We start from the raw sequence: 20,194 nt of genomic DNA on the forward strand, positions 1-20,194 counted from the left end.
TTACAGCATCTTTGATCATTTCATGTGGCTTAATTTTCTTGTCATATGACTAAAGTACTACCTATTTTGATCAATTCTATTGGTACCTTTATTTCATTGCCAGGCATGGCTTCCTCAATGTTCTTTTCATACTGTTGCTTCAAAGCCTGGGTGGAAACTTTGGGTAGCTCTTCTCCACCTGCGAGCAGAACTGAATAAGGCACAAAAAGATGGCAACCCCATTAAGTCCTTCACAGTGAGGAGAATCGAAAGCAAAATAAATCATTTCATTACAAACCCGAGTATTTCTCATTTTCTGGAGCCACGTGGCTGCAATTACTCAGTTTCTTCTTTCTGAAATCTTTGCCTTTTAATTTTTTGCTGTGCATTGAACAGAAAATCATCCGAATGGCTAGATCAATATTTAATATAACGTCACGAAATACAACGGCATGAAACATGCATATTACAATATAGAATATGCAGAGAGAACTAACCTGTTTCATTGTTAATTCCATGACTGGTGGCCACATTGTTATGGTGGACTCTCTCATCATGGATCACCTGCAAAAAGAAGGCAAATCTTCAGTATGCTCATAGTCACATTTTTTATCGACGGCATGAAAGCTCCATAATATGTTAGTATTATTTAGGACATGAAACATGGAGTAGAAAGTAACAAAGTCTTATGGGTGTGACGTGCAACACAAGCACCTCTTGCTGATTATGAAATATGCTTGTGGATGGATTGGCTTCTCTCACACTGCTTCTCACTGTCACCTCGGAAGAATGGGTTATCTCCTTCCGAATGAGACAAATACAATCAATCCCTGTTGCACGCTCAACATTCCCATACTCTGAGTGGACTTTTTATTTGCTACAATCAAATTGACATCCTGTATGAGAAATGTATAAAACAAAAACAAAACAAAAATATGATTTTGCAGTGATGTGAATCCCAAGACTAAATTAACGGTCTGACTGTGGTGTTTGGTTATATTATTGTTATTATGATGGAGTTTTTTGATTGGTTGTCTTCAAATTGTACACAATATGTTGCTGATGCACAGTACATATTTACATGATTGCTGAAAGCTGAAACAGATGTAAAGTAATTTTTATAAATATGAACAAATGCCCTAAATGGTTAGTGGATGTATTGCTGCACAGCAGAGTTTCACTAACACTAAAAGATTTGTTTGTAGAAAAACATTAGCCAGTTCTTACAAATGAAACGTGTGACCAAGTAGTATATAGCGATATTTGAGCGTGTCTCTTTTGATGTTAACACAAGAAGAAACAGCCTCTGTTTCTGAAACCACTTATGTCTGGATTATAATATCTTCTAGACTGTTCAACAAGCTTTAAAACATGGCATGGATCCTGGATAAAACATCTGTGAGGGAAATCTGACTGGAAAGTGCCTTCTGATGCGATGTGAGAACACTGAGTCGATGAAATAGACACAGACATTTCTTGCACACACCTCAATGTAAAATTTAGCATTCAGCAAGGTCTTTTACGCTCAGTGCATCCACTCCGCTTTCCGTCTCAATGAACAAATCGGGGAGAGTGAATGGAGGGCCAGATTTGACCTTGCTTCTCTGGGATCAAGCAGAAGCAGATGTAATATGTTCTGGCATTTGCTGAATCCACAGTCGTGAAGAATTGATGATCAATGTCGATGATGACATCTTTGATTGACAAATGATAATGGCATCCTATGTCTTAAGGAGAACCTTTTAACAGACACATGTCACTTTCAATATTTCAATATGTGCTAATGGAATAAGGCCTCAGCAAAAGAATTACGAAAGATGAAGTACGTGCGAGCAGTAATTCCAAATGTAGACAGTGGCTAATTCCACTCGCTTAAACAAATGTGGGGTTGAATGGAATTTATCTCCAACAATAGGGGTTTACTTAAAACAGTGGTAGAAGGAATCAGGAAAGTACACAAGATCGGGAAAACACACAGAGTGAGATGAAACCCTGAGCACCATCTTGCTAACCAGGATGAGTGCTAACAAGAGAGCGTCTTTCCACTTGTCTTCTTGGATAATGGTCACCCACTTTACAACAACATGAAACTGCTGCTACTCTTAAGGAGTGCCTTGGACTTGAAAAACTCCTGTGGACATTTCTGTCAGAAACATTTATCACTGTTCATTACATTGCCTCGAGTGCTATATGCTAGCGAATGTGCACTGGGGAACAGGCCCCTGGGTTTTTCAGTTACAAGTTATTTGCATTGCATAAAACTGACTGGCTCTGCCATTGTTTTTATCAGTGCATTTCTGCAACAACAACAGGAATGGCGATCAACCGCTGTAGAATTACATAGCTTGCTTCGCAAGTCGCTCTGAATACAGACTGGAGGTATTTTGATGTATTTTGAAATCGTGTATACTGCAAACCCTTAGGTTAATCAACAATGGCAATGACAACGGTTCTCGTTCTCACCTGCACAGATTGCTGTTGTAAATGGAACTGGCTGCTGCTGGACTGGAAAGACGATGAGGCAAAGCCCCGCTTTTCAAATTGTTTCTTCACACTGGCCAGCCCACCCGGCAGTGAACAGGGCTCAGACTCATCCATCACCTGGCAAACCAAAATACATGAATACAAATGGACAGACAAATCAAATGCAAAAGTGTACACTATTTTATACATATCATAGCAACTCTTCAGCTACCTTGTGACTGTGTGCAACCTTGGGGAAGTGAGCACTAAAGTGATGGCACAATTTCTAGGTTCTAGGGATATAACAATACACCTATTGGATTTCACATTTCATATTAAAAAAATCTTGGGAATCATGGTTTTCTTACAGGATCCAAAACCATACAGTGCCGTGAAAAGGTATTGGCGTTATATTTTTGCGTCATTTTTAAAGATTAAGATAATCAAACAAATGTAGATATAATATAAATCTAACCCAAGTGAACTAATAATGTTGTTTTTAAATGGTCATTTAATTTATAATAATAATAACACAATAAAAATCTAAGTTACCTCTGATATTTACATTTGTTTGATGATCTTGAAAAAAATTGAGAAAGGCGTCAATACTTTTTCGCAGCACTGTATGTCCATGATTCGCTACGATTATTCTTTCATTTTCTGAATTTGACCTAAGTCTGATGTTTTATTTTGTGATGTTGATTGAGGTGAGATTGTGAGTGCATCTGTTGTCTGTCTCCATGTGTCCTGCGATTTTCCTTGCAACCAGTTCAGGGTGTACCCCGCCTCCTGCTCAATGACAGCTGGGATTGGCTCCAGCAATCCCGTGACCCTTGTGAGGATAAGCGGCTCAGAAAAAAGGATGGATGGATTTAAATATTATCAGTGGTTCTTTTTGAGGGCTTAAAGAGATATAATGCACTGTGGGTGTTGGAATGACATCAAAGCAGGATACCGTTAAAATAATTGCAAAAAAGGGGCTCTGTGAAGTGAATATTAATAGCAGTGAAGCAATCAACTCTGCTTTAAGCATTGTCATTGTAGACATTCCAAGAACTATTCATATCTATTCATTTTTAATTATATGAAACATATTTTTTCTTGTCCGTGCAGCAACACAGAATAAAAGGTATTCCATATTCTGTATAAAAGCTCATCAGTATGTTGTTGTAGTCTTTGCAAGCGTGTTTTCGTGGAGGATTAAAAACACAAAGCCTAATTCATTTGTAAAGAAGAAGTGACAACAAACTGGATTAAAAATAGTTTTTCAATAAAATATGTGCGCGTAAACCTGGTTAAATAAGTTCTCTCTAGCTCTAAAGCTTATATCGCACTTGTGTCTGGATGTATGTGTGTGAGTGCATGTGTATGATTAATGCACTAATGGGGGTTCTAATTTAACTGACAGCTAAAAAATAATGAAAAAATAAAAAAAACAAACCCCAATTACAATGAAATTGGGTCATTCTGTAAAATGTCAATAAAAACCGAAATCAATGATGTGGAAATACTTTCTACCTATATCCAACACTACAAAGACAAGCCATTTGATGTTCAAATTGATTAACTTTTTATCTTTTAATTTTCACTCATTTCAAATTTAATGCATGCATCCATCCGTCCATCCATCTTCTGCCACTTATCTGGGGTCAGGTCGTGGTGGCCGTAGCTTTAGTAGAGACACACAGACTTCCCTCTCCCCAGCCACTGCATCCAGTTCTTGCAGGGGGATCTCGAGGCGTGCCCAGGCCAGTCGAGAGACATAGTCACTCCAGCATGTCCCGGGTCATCCCCTGTGTATCCTTCCAATGAGAGGTGCCGGTAACACCTCACCAGGGAGGAAGTGGAGGAACAGCGGCTCTACTCTGAGCTCCTCCCGGATGATTGGGCTTTACACCCTATCTCTAAGGGAGAGCCCAGACACCCTGCGGAGGAAACTAATTTCGACCACCTATATGACCCTCAGGTTGTGACTAGAAGGGGAGGTTAGGAACGTAGATTGACCAGTAAATTGAGAGCTTCACCTTTCAAGTTTGTCATGGCCCTGCCAGTCCCTGTCCTTGCCGTACCGGTCCCCGATGCAGTACGCACCTGCCGCAATCAGTGGAGACGCACAGCTGGGCCTTGTCTCTAGTAATTACGTCACAGTTATATAGAACCACACGTACTGTCTGGCCTTTGCCTCGTTCCCGCGCTCTCGTAATCCCGTCCCTGATCTCCCGTGTACCAACCCCTGCCGGCCCACTGACCTGCCTCCTACGCCTGACGTCCTTGTTACTACTGCTCCCGAGGACTGCCTGCCTGACCCCCCACACTGGACTGAATAAATACGTTTCCCGAACTGCCTCTATGTCTCCCGAGTCATGGATTTGGGTCCAACCCCATGGTCTGGTTGTGACAGAACGGTCTGGCCATAACAAGGACCCATCCGATTCAGCTGCGATCCGCCAGTCCCTGCAGATCCAGGGCGGACGTACCTAGGTAACTAATCACCGGTTACAGGAGATGTATACTCGGCTGGACTCATGGTTAAAGTCCATGTCCAGTGCTGCCGACACCAGTCCACTGACAGCCACCGCTGCCCCGAGTCCAAGTCCGTCCGTGTCCGGTCTCCTGCCGGTCACGGACGCCCAGCGCATTGTGTGCACGCCACTCTCCCGACACGAGCGGTTTTCCGGAGACATGGGTAATATTAAACCCTTCCTCGCCCAATGTGATCTCCATTTTGAATTGCAGCCATCCCCCTTCCGCACTGACCGCTCCTGGATAGCCTTCGTGATATCCCACCTGACGGGGAGTGCAGAGGCCTGGGCCAGAGCCGAATGGAGTTCCGGTTCATATTCCTGCCGCATCTGGACCTCCTTTGTGTGTGCAATGATGCAGGTGTTTCAACATGTGTCCCTGTAATGTGATGCGGCGGCCGCTTTGATCTCGCTCCCGCAGCGTTGCGGATTACACCATCGAGTTCCACATCTGAGCAGCGGAGAGCTGGTGGAACGAGAGATCACGCCTCAATGCATTCTTTCAGGGGCTCTCACCCGTGATTCAAAATCACCTCATGCAGTAGAACTGTTCACAGATCTGGACTCGCTCATCGTCCTTGCCCTGAGGGTCGTCCACAGGCTCGCAATACAGGGGAGGGTCGACGCGCTACAGGGGGATGTCTGACGGAGCTTCGTATCACAGACCGCGCGTCAACCGGTTCAGGCTGTTGAGACGAACCCCATGCAAGTTGAGATGGTTCACAGCTCTCTGGAGGAACGACAACGACGCCAGGGAGAGGGTTACTGTTACCACTGCGGACGGCTGGGCCACCTTGTGGCTCGCTGCCCAGTCAAACCCGTACGACCCACACTCAAGGTATCCACAACGGTGAGTCTGAATTACGCCACGGACAGCCCGACGCAGTCACTGTTTCAGGTGACGTTAAGCGCAGGAGAACATTTATACATGGCTACAGCATACAGTGACTCCGGGCCTGACGCCAATCTCCTGAACCCGCGAGCGATTTACTTATTGGGGTTAGAAACTTTCAGAACGTAGCATCTCCGACACAATTATGCAGCCAATGGCAAGTTTTTGTGCCAGATTACTCACCGCACTCAGACCTTAAACATGATGTTCCAGACCCACACACTGAACGCTTGACTTTTTATGTGCTGTGAAATCCTCTTGGGGAGTCCCTGGCTCAGGCAACATAACCCTCTCCTTGACTGGCCATCCGGACAAATCAAGTCTTGGGGTTTGAAATGCGGAGCAGCACTCTTCGGATCCCGTGATAAGGAGGGTTCACAGGTCCCTTCGGAACCTCTGCGGGACTCACGACAGAAGCCGGAATTAACCTTGGTCCCTGACTGCTATTCTAATCTGAAGGAGGTGTTTTCTGATACAAAGGCTAAGTCCCTCCTGCCTCACCGGCCATATGACTGTCCTATTAACTTACTGCCCAGCACCTCACCCACACGGAGGAGATTCTTCTCTCTTACAGGCCCAGAACACCAAACCATGAGGGACTATGTGGAGGAGTTGCTAGCGGCAAGTCTCATTCGACCCTCGTCATCACCCTCCGGAGCGGTGTTCCAGAACTTCGTCAATTACGTCCTATGCGAGATGCTAAATAGGCATCTTTTTGTATATCTTGACAACATACTGATTTTCTCCCCGGACGAAGATTCCCATATCAGTCACGTGCAGCAGCTGTTGCAGCACGATCTGTACGTGAAGGAAGTGCGAGTGCACCGACCTGCTGTCTCGTTCCTGGGTTTTGTCCTAGCGGAGTGGGAAATCCACATAGATCCCAGCAAGGTCGAGGCAGTCCTTCAGTGGCCCACTCCCACAAATCACAAAGAGGTACAGCGATTCATTGGGTTTGCCAACTTTTATCGCAAGTTTATTCTGAATTTTAGCACCATAGCTGCCGCCTTGCTTGCACTCACCTCTCCCCGCAGTGCTTTTGACTGGGATCCGGCCTGCCAGGCGGCTTTCAGCAAGCCCAAGGCCGGCTTCACATCAGCTCCGGTCCTAATCCTGCCTGACCCTGATAGGCAGTTTACTGTCGTGGTGGACGCATAAGATTCTGGAATAGGGGCGGTCCTCTCTCAGAAGAGTTCCAGGGATAGGAGACTACACCCCTGCACTTTCCTCTCCAAGAGGCTGATGCCGGTGGAACAGAACTATGAAATCACAGACTAGGAGTTGCTCACCGTCAAGACGGCCATGGCGGAGTGGGGACACTGGTTAGAGGGGACTCAGGTCCTGTTCTTAGTGCTGACGGACCATAAAAACTTCAAATATATAAAAACCACCAAGAGGCTGAACGCTCAGCAAGCTTGGTGGGGCCTCTTTTTCACTAGGTTCTGCTTCACAATGTCATACTGGCTGGGGTCCAAGAACGGGAAACCCGATGTGCGACATATACAAGGGGGAGACGCCCGAACCCGATCACGCCCTGATTCTTCCGGACACCTGCTTTGTGTGGACCTTCACTTGGGAGATATAGGTCCAAGTGAAAGAAGCACTTAAAGACTCCCCCATTCCAGCAGGTTGTCTCCACTGAGGGGGAAGGTGATTGACTAAGCCCACACGAACCACACAGTGTCACCCGGGTATGCCAAAGACACGGTCGGTGGTTGACAAACGCTTTTGGTGGCCGAAGTTGGACAGTTGGTTGTTGGCAAGAGGCCTCTCGCTATGGATGGAATCTCACAAGCTGGCCCCCCGGTTCGTCGGTCCTTTCCTTGTCACTAACGTGATCAACCCGGTTGCAGTATCATTGAAACTCCCAAGATCAATGCGGGTCCACCCTACTTTTCACGCCAGTCTGCTAAAGCCAGCTTAGTCGTCTCCACTGGTCCCGCCTGCCGAACGCCCTCCTCCCCCCGCATAGTTGATGGGGGCCCGGTCTACACTGTGCGCCAGCTCCTGTTGTCCCACTGTCGGGGAAGGGGTGTCCAGCACCTAGTAGACTGGGAGGGCTACTGTCCCAAAGAATGATCATGGATCCCGTCCCGGTTCGTGGTCGATCCATCCCTCACCAGACACTTTCACGTCTCTCATCCCGAGGCGTCCGGGCCGTCCGGGGCCGACCGTTTTAGGGGGGTACTGTCATGGCCCTGCCGATCCCTGTCCTGGCCATCACGGTCCCCGATGCGGCACGCACCTGCCGCAATCAGCAGAGGTGCACACCTGAGCCTTGTCTCTAGTAATCCCAATTTTATAGAACCACACATACAGTCTGGCCTTTGCCTACGCCTGATGTCCTTGTTACTGCTGCTCCTGTTTACTGCCTGCCTGATCCCTGACACTGGACTGAATAAATGGGTTTCCCGAACTGCCTCTATGTCTCCGGAGTTGTGCATTTGGGTCCAAGCCTGTGTTCTGGTCGTGACAAGGTTAGGTCCTTCTTTACTACAACGGAGCGATAGAAAGCCTGCATCACTGCAGACACCTCACTGATCCGCCTGTCGATCTCGAGTTTTATTCTTCCCTCACTCGTGAACAAGATACTTGGACTCCTCCACTTGGGGCAGGGTTTCATCATCAACCTAGAGAGGGGATGCCATCCTTTTCCGACTGAGGACCATGGTCTCAGATATGGAGGTGCTGATTCTCATCCCAGCTGCTTCACATTCAGCTTAATTCTCCACCAACCTTGAATAGACCTTACGGGGGAGGCTGAGGAGTGTGATCCCTGTAGTTGGAACACAACCTTCTGTCCTCCTTAAAAAGGGGGACCATCACCCAATGTTCCCTCTAATTTTTTACATGTCTGAGTAAACACACTTAGGCTGTGAGCGCTCTTTTTGACCACTGTGAGCAACATCAGACATACGCACTGTGGTCAATCAGTGTCATCGATTGAAGTTCCATGGCTCATTAAAAGGTTCAGATTACATTCCCATCAGAACATTATTAAGAACAATTTTGTGTTTTGGCAAACTTACGCTGAAAATGTCAACAACAAAAAAATACATTGTTAACCGAACCAACCCAACTATTAACTATAAATTTGAAATGTCGCTTCCAACTTTTTTTTTTAACCCACAATAATATCCCCATCTATTTTTCTTGGTGTAAAACAAAATTTTTGTTTGGAGAATATCTTTAGCAATGCATGTTGAAAGCTGAATGATGCTCCCAGACAGTTTTAGGGTTGATGTTATCTTGCCTCCTATATTTAAAATACAGAATTAGTTTTTTGGGCACTGTATTGTCTGTGCTTTCATCCTCGATCAGGCTGTGTCAATCTGGAATTTTAACATTACACACCAATTGTAATTACCCCTTTAAGAGCGGAGGGGGCGGAGTCAGGTAAACTAGGAAGTAGAGTGTGTGGCCTGTCAGCAGCTTGTTGTGAGAGGCAGTGTGCTGCTGTGATTTTTAAAAAAACAAGTAAATAAATAGACGTCAGGCTGTTGTTCACTGCGCTGGATCTCTTTTCATCTGTGCTGAGAGTGTGCGACAAGTGCGCAAATGCGCAGTTGCATAGCTTAGAGGGAATATTGCCACCACCAAGTTTGCAGTGTCCCATTCTCACTATAAACAGTGTTGACATTGCGGTGCTTCCCCTTCCCGAGACGCTGTACGGTGGACCAGAATTTGTTCCAAGGCATCTGGAAGTCTTTCTCCATGGCCTCACCAAACTACTACCATGCCCAAGTTTTTGTTTCAGTGACCACCAAAGCTGCATTCCACTAGGCCAACCAATAACAATCAGCTGCCTCGGCAATTCCACTGCCAAAAAAAGGCTTGATAGGACTCCTTCTTCAGCTTTTTGACATCCCTCACCATTGGTGTCTATCAACGGGGTTCGCGGATTGCTGCTACGACAGACACCGATCACCTTACGGCCACAGCTCTGGTTGACTTCCCCAGCAATGGAAGTGCAGAACATCATCTACTCAGACTCGATGTCCCCCACCTACCTACCTACTTACCCTGGAACATGAGGAAGGTTTTTTCAGAGGTGGGAATTGAAACTCCTTCTGACAGGGGATTCTGGCACCTGTTCCCAGCAGACCCTCATAATACGTTTGGGCCTGTCACGTCAGACCGGCATCTTTCCCCACCATCAGAGCCAACTCACCACCAGATGGTGATCAGTTTACAGCTCTGCCCCTCTCTTTACCCGAGTGTCTAAGACTTGTGTTCACAAGTCTAATGACAGCACCAACAATCATTGAACTGTTACCAGGCATGTCATGGTGCCTTGTGTAAGTGTGGACACCCTTATGCTTTAACATGGTGTTTGTTATGGACAAGCCATGATGAGCACAGACGTCCAGTAAAAGAACACTGGTCAGGTTCTGATCGGGGGCATTCTTTCCAATCACACCCTTCCAGGTCATTGTTACTGCCCACGTAAGCACTGAAGTTCTCATGCAGAATTACAGAGTCCCCAGCAGGAGTGGTCTCCAGCACTCCCAGTAAGGACTCCAAAAAAGGATAAGTACCCTGAACTTATAGTCAGGACTTGTCCCCCCACTTGAATGCAGAGGGAGTAGTGAATCCCAACATACAGGCACTGAGCCATGGGGCAATAAGTATACCTGCTCGGTGTCCCTCACCATCAGCAAGTCCAGAGTAGAAGAGAGTCCATTCCCTCTCAAGTGGACTGGTACCAGATCCCAAGCGACATGTGGAGGTGATTCCAACTATATCTAGTCGAAACTTCTTGACCACACACCAGTTCGGGCTCCATCACTGCCAGAGAGGTGACATTCCACGTCTCTAGAGCCAGCTTCTGTAGCCGGGTTTGGATGACCAAGGTCCCTGCCTTCGGCCACTGCCCAGCTCTCTCTGCACTCAACCCCTATGGGCCCTCCCACAGGTAGTGAGCCCATGGGTAGGGGGACCCACATTACCCTTTCGGGCTGTGCCTGGCCAGGCCCCATGGGTACAAGCCCGACCATTAGTTGCCATGTCCCAGCGTTCCTGTGCCGCCATAACCAAGAATTGTTAAGTCTTCTTTTGCCTAGTAGTTATCCAACCTTGTTATTTACTGTTTTTGGATCTTGCTTTTTGCAACGTGTTTTTGTGCCTTTGCCTTTGTTGGACTACTTACCTGTGTATGACCTCTGCCTGGAATAAAACCACCCTTGAAATCATATCACTGCCTCGGAGTCCTGCATTTGGGTCCAACCACTTGTCCCGTTTTTGTGACATGTAACATGTACAGAATGTGGCTTGGCATTGTCTTGCTGAATTAAGCAGGATCATCACTGAAAAAAACATTGCTTGGATGTCCTTCCCTGTAATAGTTCAGTCTTCTGGGAGCTCTTCCTGTCCATCGAGAGCCTGTTTCACCGCTTTCTAGAAGGTCGCAGAACATTTTTTCTTTCTCAGCTTCTACCACATGGTTCTCTGCTCTACATTTGTCTTCTTAATATTCCTCCCCACCACCAGACATCCTACATACCACCATCCTATGCTGTCTATCGCACCCTCCCCTACTTCTTCCTAAGTCAGTAACCTCCTTCTGATTAAATTGTCTGAGAAAAATGTAATCTACCTGCATGCAACTCCCTCTACTCTTGTAGGTCACCCTATGGTCCTGCTTTTTCTGCAAAGTGTTCACTATTGCCAATTCCATCCTTTTTGCAAAATGTACCACCATCTGTCCCTCATAGTTTCTTTCTTGGATGCCTGTCATAACCAGAACGCTAAGGCAGACCCAAAGGCACGCCTCGGTAGACTGGGAGGCAGTTAAAGGAAGGTCTTTATTCGTTCCAAGGTCGTAAGCCGGAGAGTCCTTCAGAGTGAGCAGCAGTATCAAGAACGTCAAGCTTCCGGGGTTGGTCGGAGGACAGGCAGAGGTCGGTACACAGGGGATCGGGATCAGGAACGAGGAAGTGTGGGAACAAAGCATGGATGGCAACGATCTGGCAAAACCAGACTGTCTGCTGGGTCCTAAATATACTGGGGTTAATTAACCCTGATGAGGCGCAAGTCTGCAGGGGACCTGCACCGCCAGGGCTGGGACCGGCAGGACCATGACAATGCCATACTTACTTCATCATCACCACTGTTTCCTTCAACAACATGTCCATTACAATCTGCACCAATCAGAACTTTCTCTGTGTCCGGGATGCTCAGAATGACTTAATCTAGTTCCTTCTAGAATTTCTATTTCATCTCTAGGTCACATTGTCCCCGTGCGGCGAAGCCACTAATTACATTATAAATAACACCAATTTTTCAGCCTTTCTCTCAATCTGTTACTGTTTTCTCTTTTTCCATATTCTTAGCTAACTATACCTTTAAAATAACCTCTACTCTATTTTCTTACCACCTACACCATGGTATCCATCCATTTTCTGAGCTGCTTCTCCTCACAAGGGTTGTGAAAGTGCTGGACCTTATCAATGGGCAAGAGGTGGGATACAGCCTGAACTGGTGGCCAGCTAATCACAGGGCACAAGGAGACAGACAACAGTCGCATACACAATCACACCTAGGGGCAATTCAGAGTTTTTTGGATGTGGGAGGAAACCAGAAAAACCCACACAAGCACGGGGAGAACATGCAAACTCCATGCAGGCAGGGCAAGGATTTAAACCCCGGTCCTCTGAAGTGTGAAACCAACGCTCCAAGCAGTCGCATCACTGTGCCGCCCTACTCCAGGGTAATTAAGCCCTGCCCCAAAACTTCTCGGCTTACTACCTTTCCACCTATTTTCTTGGATGTATCAACCTTTCTCCTAATCATCACGTCAAACAATTCCTGTGCTTTTCCTGTCATAGTCCCAACATTCAAAGTCCCTACCCTCACTTACAGGATCTGTGCATTCCTCTTCTTCTTCTGCCAACAAATCCGCCTACAGTTTGCACGAGCTTTGTGCCCCCAATAGGACTGCATTTTTGCACATGAAGGGACTATACCTGTACAGTACTATGATTGTCAATTTCCAACAACAATCATATGAATGACACATCACCAGGATTAATCAAAACTACTTACATGAATGTGTTTTTTGTCTTGTTTTGTTTTGTCTTTTTAATGCACACATGCAGTGGGAGTATGATATCTTTTCATATCCATCTCTAAGATATATATGCTGAAGTGGACTTAAAGGTCTGAATGGAATAATGCCTTCTTTTGGTGAACACAAAGCCAATGGCTACAATTCGCCCATTTGTATTGGTCTCATGTTGTTATAATGTCATTACAGCATTGCAATTACATTATACCCTGAACTCAATAAAATTAAGTGTCACATTGTTAATTTAGCCATCAGATTATTAGCATCATGGTTTCCAACAATTGGTTTATGAAAAAAAGAAAGGGCAATCATTTACGGCAGTGGTTTTCAACATAGGGTTCACAATCACACCTGAGGGCAATTTAGAATCTGAAATTCATGCATGTTTTTTGGGATGTGACAGGTAACCGATTGCCTGGAGAAAACCCATGCAGGAACAAGGAGAATATGCCAAGTCCACACAGACGGGGTTGGGATTTAAACCCCGGACCTCAGAACTGTGATGTCAATGCTCAAATCACTTCCCACATAGTGTCTCCGGAAAAATAATTTAATCTCCAAAAAGGGAGGTGGTGCTTAAAATTTTTGGGTACCACTGGGTTACAAAGCTGTGAGTCTTGGCTCAGTGTAACTTGAATACTGGAACCATGGTGTCAAGAGGAAGTACAGTATCTGAAGGACTGTGCAGATGACCAATGGAGAAACTCGCTATAAGCATAGTGTTATGAAATCTTTTTTTGAATGTTAGGTATACACGTTTATATGATTTTACGCTGCATGTTGCAAACACAGCGGGTGTTACAATGTGCAAAGTAATCAAATGAGTGTTTTAGTGCAAGAAAATATAAGACAGATTGTTTTGTTTTTGTCAGATGATGGACAAGCCACACTGGGGTTCCCGAGGCACTTTGTCACGTCTGTGTGGATATTCCAACGACAGCTGCCTAAGGTAGGGAAGAAAGAAAAAAAAATCTCTAAAATCCCATGCAGATTTTGTCTGGCAGATATAGTCCCTAGCTCTCAGCTGTCAGTACTACCACATGAGGCCTGACACTAAGCATTAAGTGAGGTCAGGGAGGTTGTGGCACTGCAGCAATGGCTATTATAGCAGTGAAGTGTATGAAAATGATTCAGTGGATCCTGCTCAAAGCTCTGCCTGCCTTCCTTCCATGCTGCTATTATATGATGTAGGGAAAGTGATTATGGCACAATTTATGAACTCTGCACGGAAAGTGGAGGGATGCATGTTTGTTAAGTGTGTTTGCTGCAGAGAGAGCTGAGAGGCACTAACAAATCTTTTCTGGAGAGAAATGTAGGCAAAACCTGAGCTTTTAGAAGGCTTTCTCTGGTGTGTAATCAATTGGCGACTGTAAGAGAACAGCTTTTGCTTTATAGCACTTAGTATTTTTGTTTTTAGAATCTCAATCAAAATTTTTAATAAAAACTACTGTGTTATTGGTGTTTTTCTATCGCACCTAATGGCCACCGGTCGATAGGAGATGCTAAGGCTTACGCCCTACTGTTCAGCTGTCTCACCTTAAATACTGTAAGACAAAATTATTCATTGATTCATTTTTGCTTTTTAAATAGTGCTTATCCTCACAAGGGTCGCGGGAGTGCTGGAGCCGATCTCAGCTATTTTCAAGCAGGAGGCAGTGTTCATCTTGAACTGGTCGCCAGCCAATCGCAGGGCACATACAAACAACCAGTGACGCTCACAATCACACCTAGGGAAAATTTTGAGTGTCCATCTTTTTGGGATGTGGGAGGAAACCAGTGTACCTGGAACTAACCCACACAGCCACGGGGAGAACATGCAAACCCCTCATAGGTGCGTCTGGATTTGAACACGGGTCTACATGTTAATAAGAATATTCTAAATATATGTATGAAATTAAAATGGAATATAATTATAAAAATATTTTAAATGTGTATATTAATTTCTAGATGAGAAGGATGAATATTATACAGATAATAATTAGTAAAATTGTCTTATAGTTTTTGTCTTATTTTATGATTCAACTTCTGGTTATGGCGCAAAGAGATTTTTTCATTGACTCCCATTTTGAGTTGGACATTCGCCATAGCCTCCCTTGCAATAGAAAGGTATGGAGGACAGTGGGGTGTTAAAATCAACGGCCCGTGGAAGTATGCAACCTCCCACCATGGAGGCAACTAGTGGAGTGGACCTGCTTTTGAATGGATGGCACAGCAAGCTGTATGCTGACATTGCTATTTTAGTTGAAGTTTGACATCTACTTCTGTAATTGAAGAGTTTGTTTTCAAAACGAGACATGGGCATTTTTTTCAGATTTACGAAACTCGCGCCAAAATTATCGAGCTCCGAATGGATAATTTTGGCGCGAGTTTCGTAAATCTGAAAAAAATGGCTATGTCTCGTTTTGAAAACAAACTCTTCAATTTGAAAGGTAAGTTTGCTAACTTTGGTTGCTACTTAATATGCTGTTTGTGTTGCTGACTGCTCCATGTGCTTTGTGATTCGTTCTTCTGTAATCATGACCACTTTTGTTTAAGATGATACATTTGAAAAATGTAAAAAATCTGAGCCTTACTAACAATTCCTGGTTCAGAGAAACTTGTCCAAACTTTTTCTTCCAAGGACCGCAAACAGAAAAATGGAAGGAGGCAAGCACCACTTTGATGTACTTCTTCTTCTTTTCTTTTCGGCTTGTCCCGTTAGGGGTCACCACAGCGTGTCATCATTTTCCATCTAAGCCTATCCCGTGCATCTTCTTCTCTAATACCCACTGTCCTCATGTCCTCCCTAACAACATCCATCAACCTTTTCTTTGGTATTTCTCTCACTCTTTTGCCTGGCAGCTCCATCCTCAGCACCCTTCTACCAATTTATTCACTCTCTCACCTCTGAAGGTGTCCAAACCATCAACGTGCGCTCTCTCTAACCTTGTCTCCAAAACATCCAACTTGGGCTGTCCCTTTAATGAGCTCATTTCTAATCGTATCCAACCTGTTCACACCAAGCGAGAACCTCAGCATCTTCATTTCTGCTCCCTGCAGTTCTGCTTCCTGTTGTTTCTTCAGTGCCACGTTCTCTAATCCATACATCATGGCCGGCCTCAACACCATTTTATAAACTTTACCCTTCAACATAGCGGAGACTCTTCTCTCGCAAAGAACACCAGACACCTTCCGCCAACTGTTCTCTGTCATAGGCTTTCTCTAGGTCTACAAAGACACAATGTAGTTCCTTCTGACCTTCTCTGTACTTTTCCACGAGCATCCTCAAGGCAAATAATGCATCTGTGGTACTCTTTCTAGGCATGAAACTATACTGTTGCTTACAGATACTTACTTCTGTCCTGAGTCTTTGATGTACTGAATTTGTTTAAAGCACCATCAGTGTCGGTAAAACTTTGCAAAGCTGTAATATGTTTATTTTTACAGATAATGTAGATTTAAAAATAAATTAAACAAAGAGTTCATAATTTTTCAGGATTTTGGAATGTCCTACGGGGCTTTATCCTACTTGAATAGATGTACTCCTGCACTGAGCAAGAGCAGAATCACACCTCCTCATTTAGAAGCAAAACAGCTGCCCTTGGCATCTTATCTTACCAAATGATGTGTGACTGGTTGAAAACAAGAATGTGAGGGATGAGAACAAAGTTCGCCTGCTTTGCTACCGAGGTTAGAAAGTAAGTCATGTGGTAAAATGGAGGCAAATGACATGGGGTGTGTTAAGTCATTATTTCAGGCTGAGCAATGGGTCGCTGAAAAATGGATGGTGGGCCACAAACTGTCCCACGAGACCATAGTTTGGACACCCATTGTCACGTCCCATCGGAACGAGAGGTAGGACCCAAATGCAGGAAGACGCAAGGTATTTCAAGAAGAGACACGTTTATTGTGTGCAGAGGTCGGGGATCGAACAGGCAGTCCGGTGCAGCAGCAGTGGTTGTGACGTCGGGCGAAGAGAACGGATGAGTGGGCAGGCAGTAGTCGGTACACGGGGAAACAATCAACGCAGGCAGAAGGATCAAGGAGTCAGGCTTGCAAGGTTGGTCGGAGAACGGACGAAGGTCGGTACACACAGGTTCTGTCAAGAATACGAGAGTGCTGGAACGGGACATAAAGCTCAACGAACTGGCGGAGGACCAGTCGTCACCGGGTCCTATATATACGGGGGATGATCAGGCCGCATGAGGCACAGGTGTGTCCCTCCCAATCAGCGCAGCCGCACAGCTCGTGCTGAAGCAGCAGGATCATGACACCCATCAAAAAAAAAATCTGAATTGAGAATCAGTTGGTCCTTCGCATTGCAGCTACATGGACACAGCCATTATAGGATATGTCTGTCAGTCTTTTTGCATGTTCAATGATGTGAATTCGTTTGCATGTGTCGCCTCTGGGATTCTTTCACTGAGTGTGGATCACTTATTGCAACAAGTAACTCATGTATACATAAAGAGATTTTGTATCACTCTACTTATGTTCTCATTATACAGACTTGTACAATTCACAGTCAGTTCCACCACATTCCAGTTGTATAGCCGGGCTCATGATCCTTGTCTTGCATTCTTCTTCTGCTGTCCTTTTCCTGTACGGCTGAACAGGACTCACACACACATAAAAAGAATCTAAAGAATCTGAATCGGAATTACTCAAATTTAAATGATGCCCAACGCTAGTCAATATAAATCACATATTCACTCAGTTTAATCCACAGCTACTCATTTGATGCATTCTATTTTGAATACCGTGACCTGGGCTAATTGATTTGAAGGTGTTATGTGATCAAAATCTATTTCCCTACTCTTTGGATTCAGTCAAAATGATGTTCAGATGTTGACTGACGATTTTCCCCGTTATTTTGTAGTAGTTTGTTGCAGGTCTATATTTCACCAGTCCATAAATTGACCTGTTATATCTGAGCAATGAATGAATTTTAACAAGATCTGGTGTAATACCCAATTAAGACACATGTAGTCTTGAACACTGGTTTCGGAAATGTAATTTTACATTACCGGTATGTCTGGAAATAAAAGAAGCAAATTAAAGTATGAAAGCTTATCTAGTGGCCAGGGACATTAATTTATTCAATTTTAGTGTGTACTAGGTATTTGTTTGAGATCAGGTGTTGCTTTGAGAAGATGCTTGTGCATGGGGGCAGCTAGACACCCTGCTGTCTGTTGATTGCTGGGCAAATAATTGTTTCTAAGTGGAACGGAATGCATGTATAAAAGGTTTACAGTTTTTATTCCTTTTTCCCATCAACCATGTATCTATAGTGCAGGTTAAATTGTTGATACCCATCCATTAAAGAAGGGAAAAAAAACAATGGTCTCTGAAATTACTAGAAATCGACAAATGTAAAGGAGAAAAGAGTGTTTTGTTTGTAGCCATACTCATTTTGTCCTTTTGTGATGTGTGCTGCTGAAGAAAGGCCCAAAGACCTGCAACTGGGCAGTAAAGTTTGTTTTTTGATCGTGTTTGTGCCATGCTCATTATCAAGAAACCCTGTGCCGGATCCAGCAGAGCAGCTCCAGCACAAACAGTAAGAGACTCTTCTTTGTAGAGAGTTTTTTTTTTTTTTTTTTCGTGGGGGAGAATATTAATAATAAAATAAACAGCATCCATCCATTTGTCCAATTTCTGAGCTGTTTAACCTCGCAAAGGTTGCGGGAAAGATAAACTACAATAGTTATTGGAATATTAATGGAATATAACTACTGAATAATCCAATACTGATCCCAAGGACTGGAATTTGCCAATAATGCATAGTGATAAAACAAATTTATCTCCTTTGGATAGATGAAACAAAACTGGGGCATGTTGTCACGTCAACTCAATTTTATGGTAGGAGGCACTCAAATAAAGCGTGCAAAAAAAAAAGAAATACACGTCATTGTCCCCACTGTGAAACTGCAGGCAGCTTAGTGCGACTTTGTTCCAGGGGTGTTTTGAATGCTTCTCTTAGCCGTATCAATTTTGATAAACACGTGAGACTGGAGCCAGTTAGTGTGAGCTGTTAACATCTATTCAAGTTTCCATGTGAACCATGACTGTAAGACCATGTGATGATGTGTATTTTGTTTACTGTCTGTTCATTAATTAAGTAACCTGGTTTAGATTTTTTTTTTTTTTGCTTTATGTCTAAGAAATAAAGCCTCTTTCTTTTAATGAAGGCCACTGCCTTTGAGAGTTACTTTATGTGAGGTGTTTACTATGCACGCTGGTAATTGAATTGGCAATTCTGGCTGTCTGCACACCATGTTGTTTGGTCCTGGCCTTACCGCTGCAGAGGAGGAGCCGGTACTTTCTTTGTGGGACGCTGCAGCCTGATACAGGGCCAGCCGCTCTTTCAGTGACACAGACTCGCTGGTCTCACGGTCATCAGCTTCTAGGGCCTGACTCCCCTGGATGAGCTGTTCCTCTGCAGCTGCATACACACACAAACATGAAGACATGACCTTCTCAGATGTGATTACATGTCATCAATGTTGGGCTCTAAGCGAAGACAATGATAAAGTTATTTGGAATTCTCTTTTGTTGTCGTCGCTGTATATTAACAAGCAAGACAAGCTCGGCGACAAGAATTCTCAACAAAGCCATCAATAAGCATATACTCGTTTATGATTCTTCATTTTGTTCAATGCAACCCCACGGACTGCCAATTAGAGGATAGCATTGATTCTACATTTGGCTTTTGTGTGCTACAAAGCATCATTAAGCAACAGAGAATGCTGTACCGTGCCTCAACACACACCCACACTGGACCTTTTAGCTCTTTACACGTTCAGTCTCTCCGGGCAACAATGTGGTGGGATGAAAGGAAAACCTACATGAAAATGATTTTCTCTCATTATGTGCACAGGCTGCAACCTTTGGACATGCTGAAATCCTACGCCTTCTTCTCTTGTCATTAGACACTCACATACAGTATTTGCTGCACATGCACTCGATGTGCACAAAAACTCAAAGTCAGAACTTTTTGGTCAAGACTTTCTGCACCTGCTTCTTTGTAACATAATAATGCACAATAAAAATCTTCCCTTCTTTCATTTCTCCCTCTGCTTGGCTGTGCAGCGTCTCTCTTAATTCTGAAAATTTGGATTCGTGTAGTCCAATATATACAGTGTGGTTGAATACAACAAAGGTTTGAGGTCAGTATGACATGAATACATTCCTAGCCCAATCACCTCTTCTTTTAAATGTCTTCTTTCATCAGAGTTTAACTGGGAACAACAACTGACTATTTTATGGATTGACAAACATCTGAGGAATGACTGA

At 44.4% G+C, this 20,194-nt stretch overlaps 1 protein-coding gene across 1 annotated transcript in view; it reads right to left on the reverse strand.

Annotated features, from left to right (window-relative positions):
• The window catches only part of LOC133491174 (xin actin-binding repeat-containing protein 2-like), a 75,542-nt gene that overhangs the window by 11,297 nt on the left and 44,051 nt on the right, over positions 1–20,194 (reverse strand). The window contains exons 3-7 of the mRNA XM_061802094.1: positions 19,198–19,343; positions 2,443–2,580; positions 694–780; positions 477–543; positions 87–190 (exon numbers count right to left, since the gene is read on the reverse strand). Of these exons, the coding sequence (XP_061658078.1) occupies positions 87–190; positions 477–543; positions 694–780; positions 2,443–2,580; positions 19,198–19,343 (542 nt within the window). The remainder of the gene's footprint in view (positions 1–86; positions 191–476; positions 544–693; positions 781–2,442; positions 2,581–19,197; positions 19,344–20,194) is intronic.

Source organism: Syngnathoides biaculeatus, chromosome 2 (genome assembly GCF_019802595.1).
Source record: "Syngnathoides biaculeatus isolate LvHL_M chromosome 2, ASM1980259v1, whole genome shotgun sequence".
Classification (NCBI taxonomy): domain Eukaryota; kingdom Metazoa; phylum Chordata; class Actinopteri; order Syngnathiformes; family Syngnathidae; genus Syngnathoides; species Syngnathoides biaculeatus.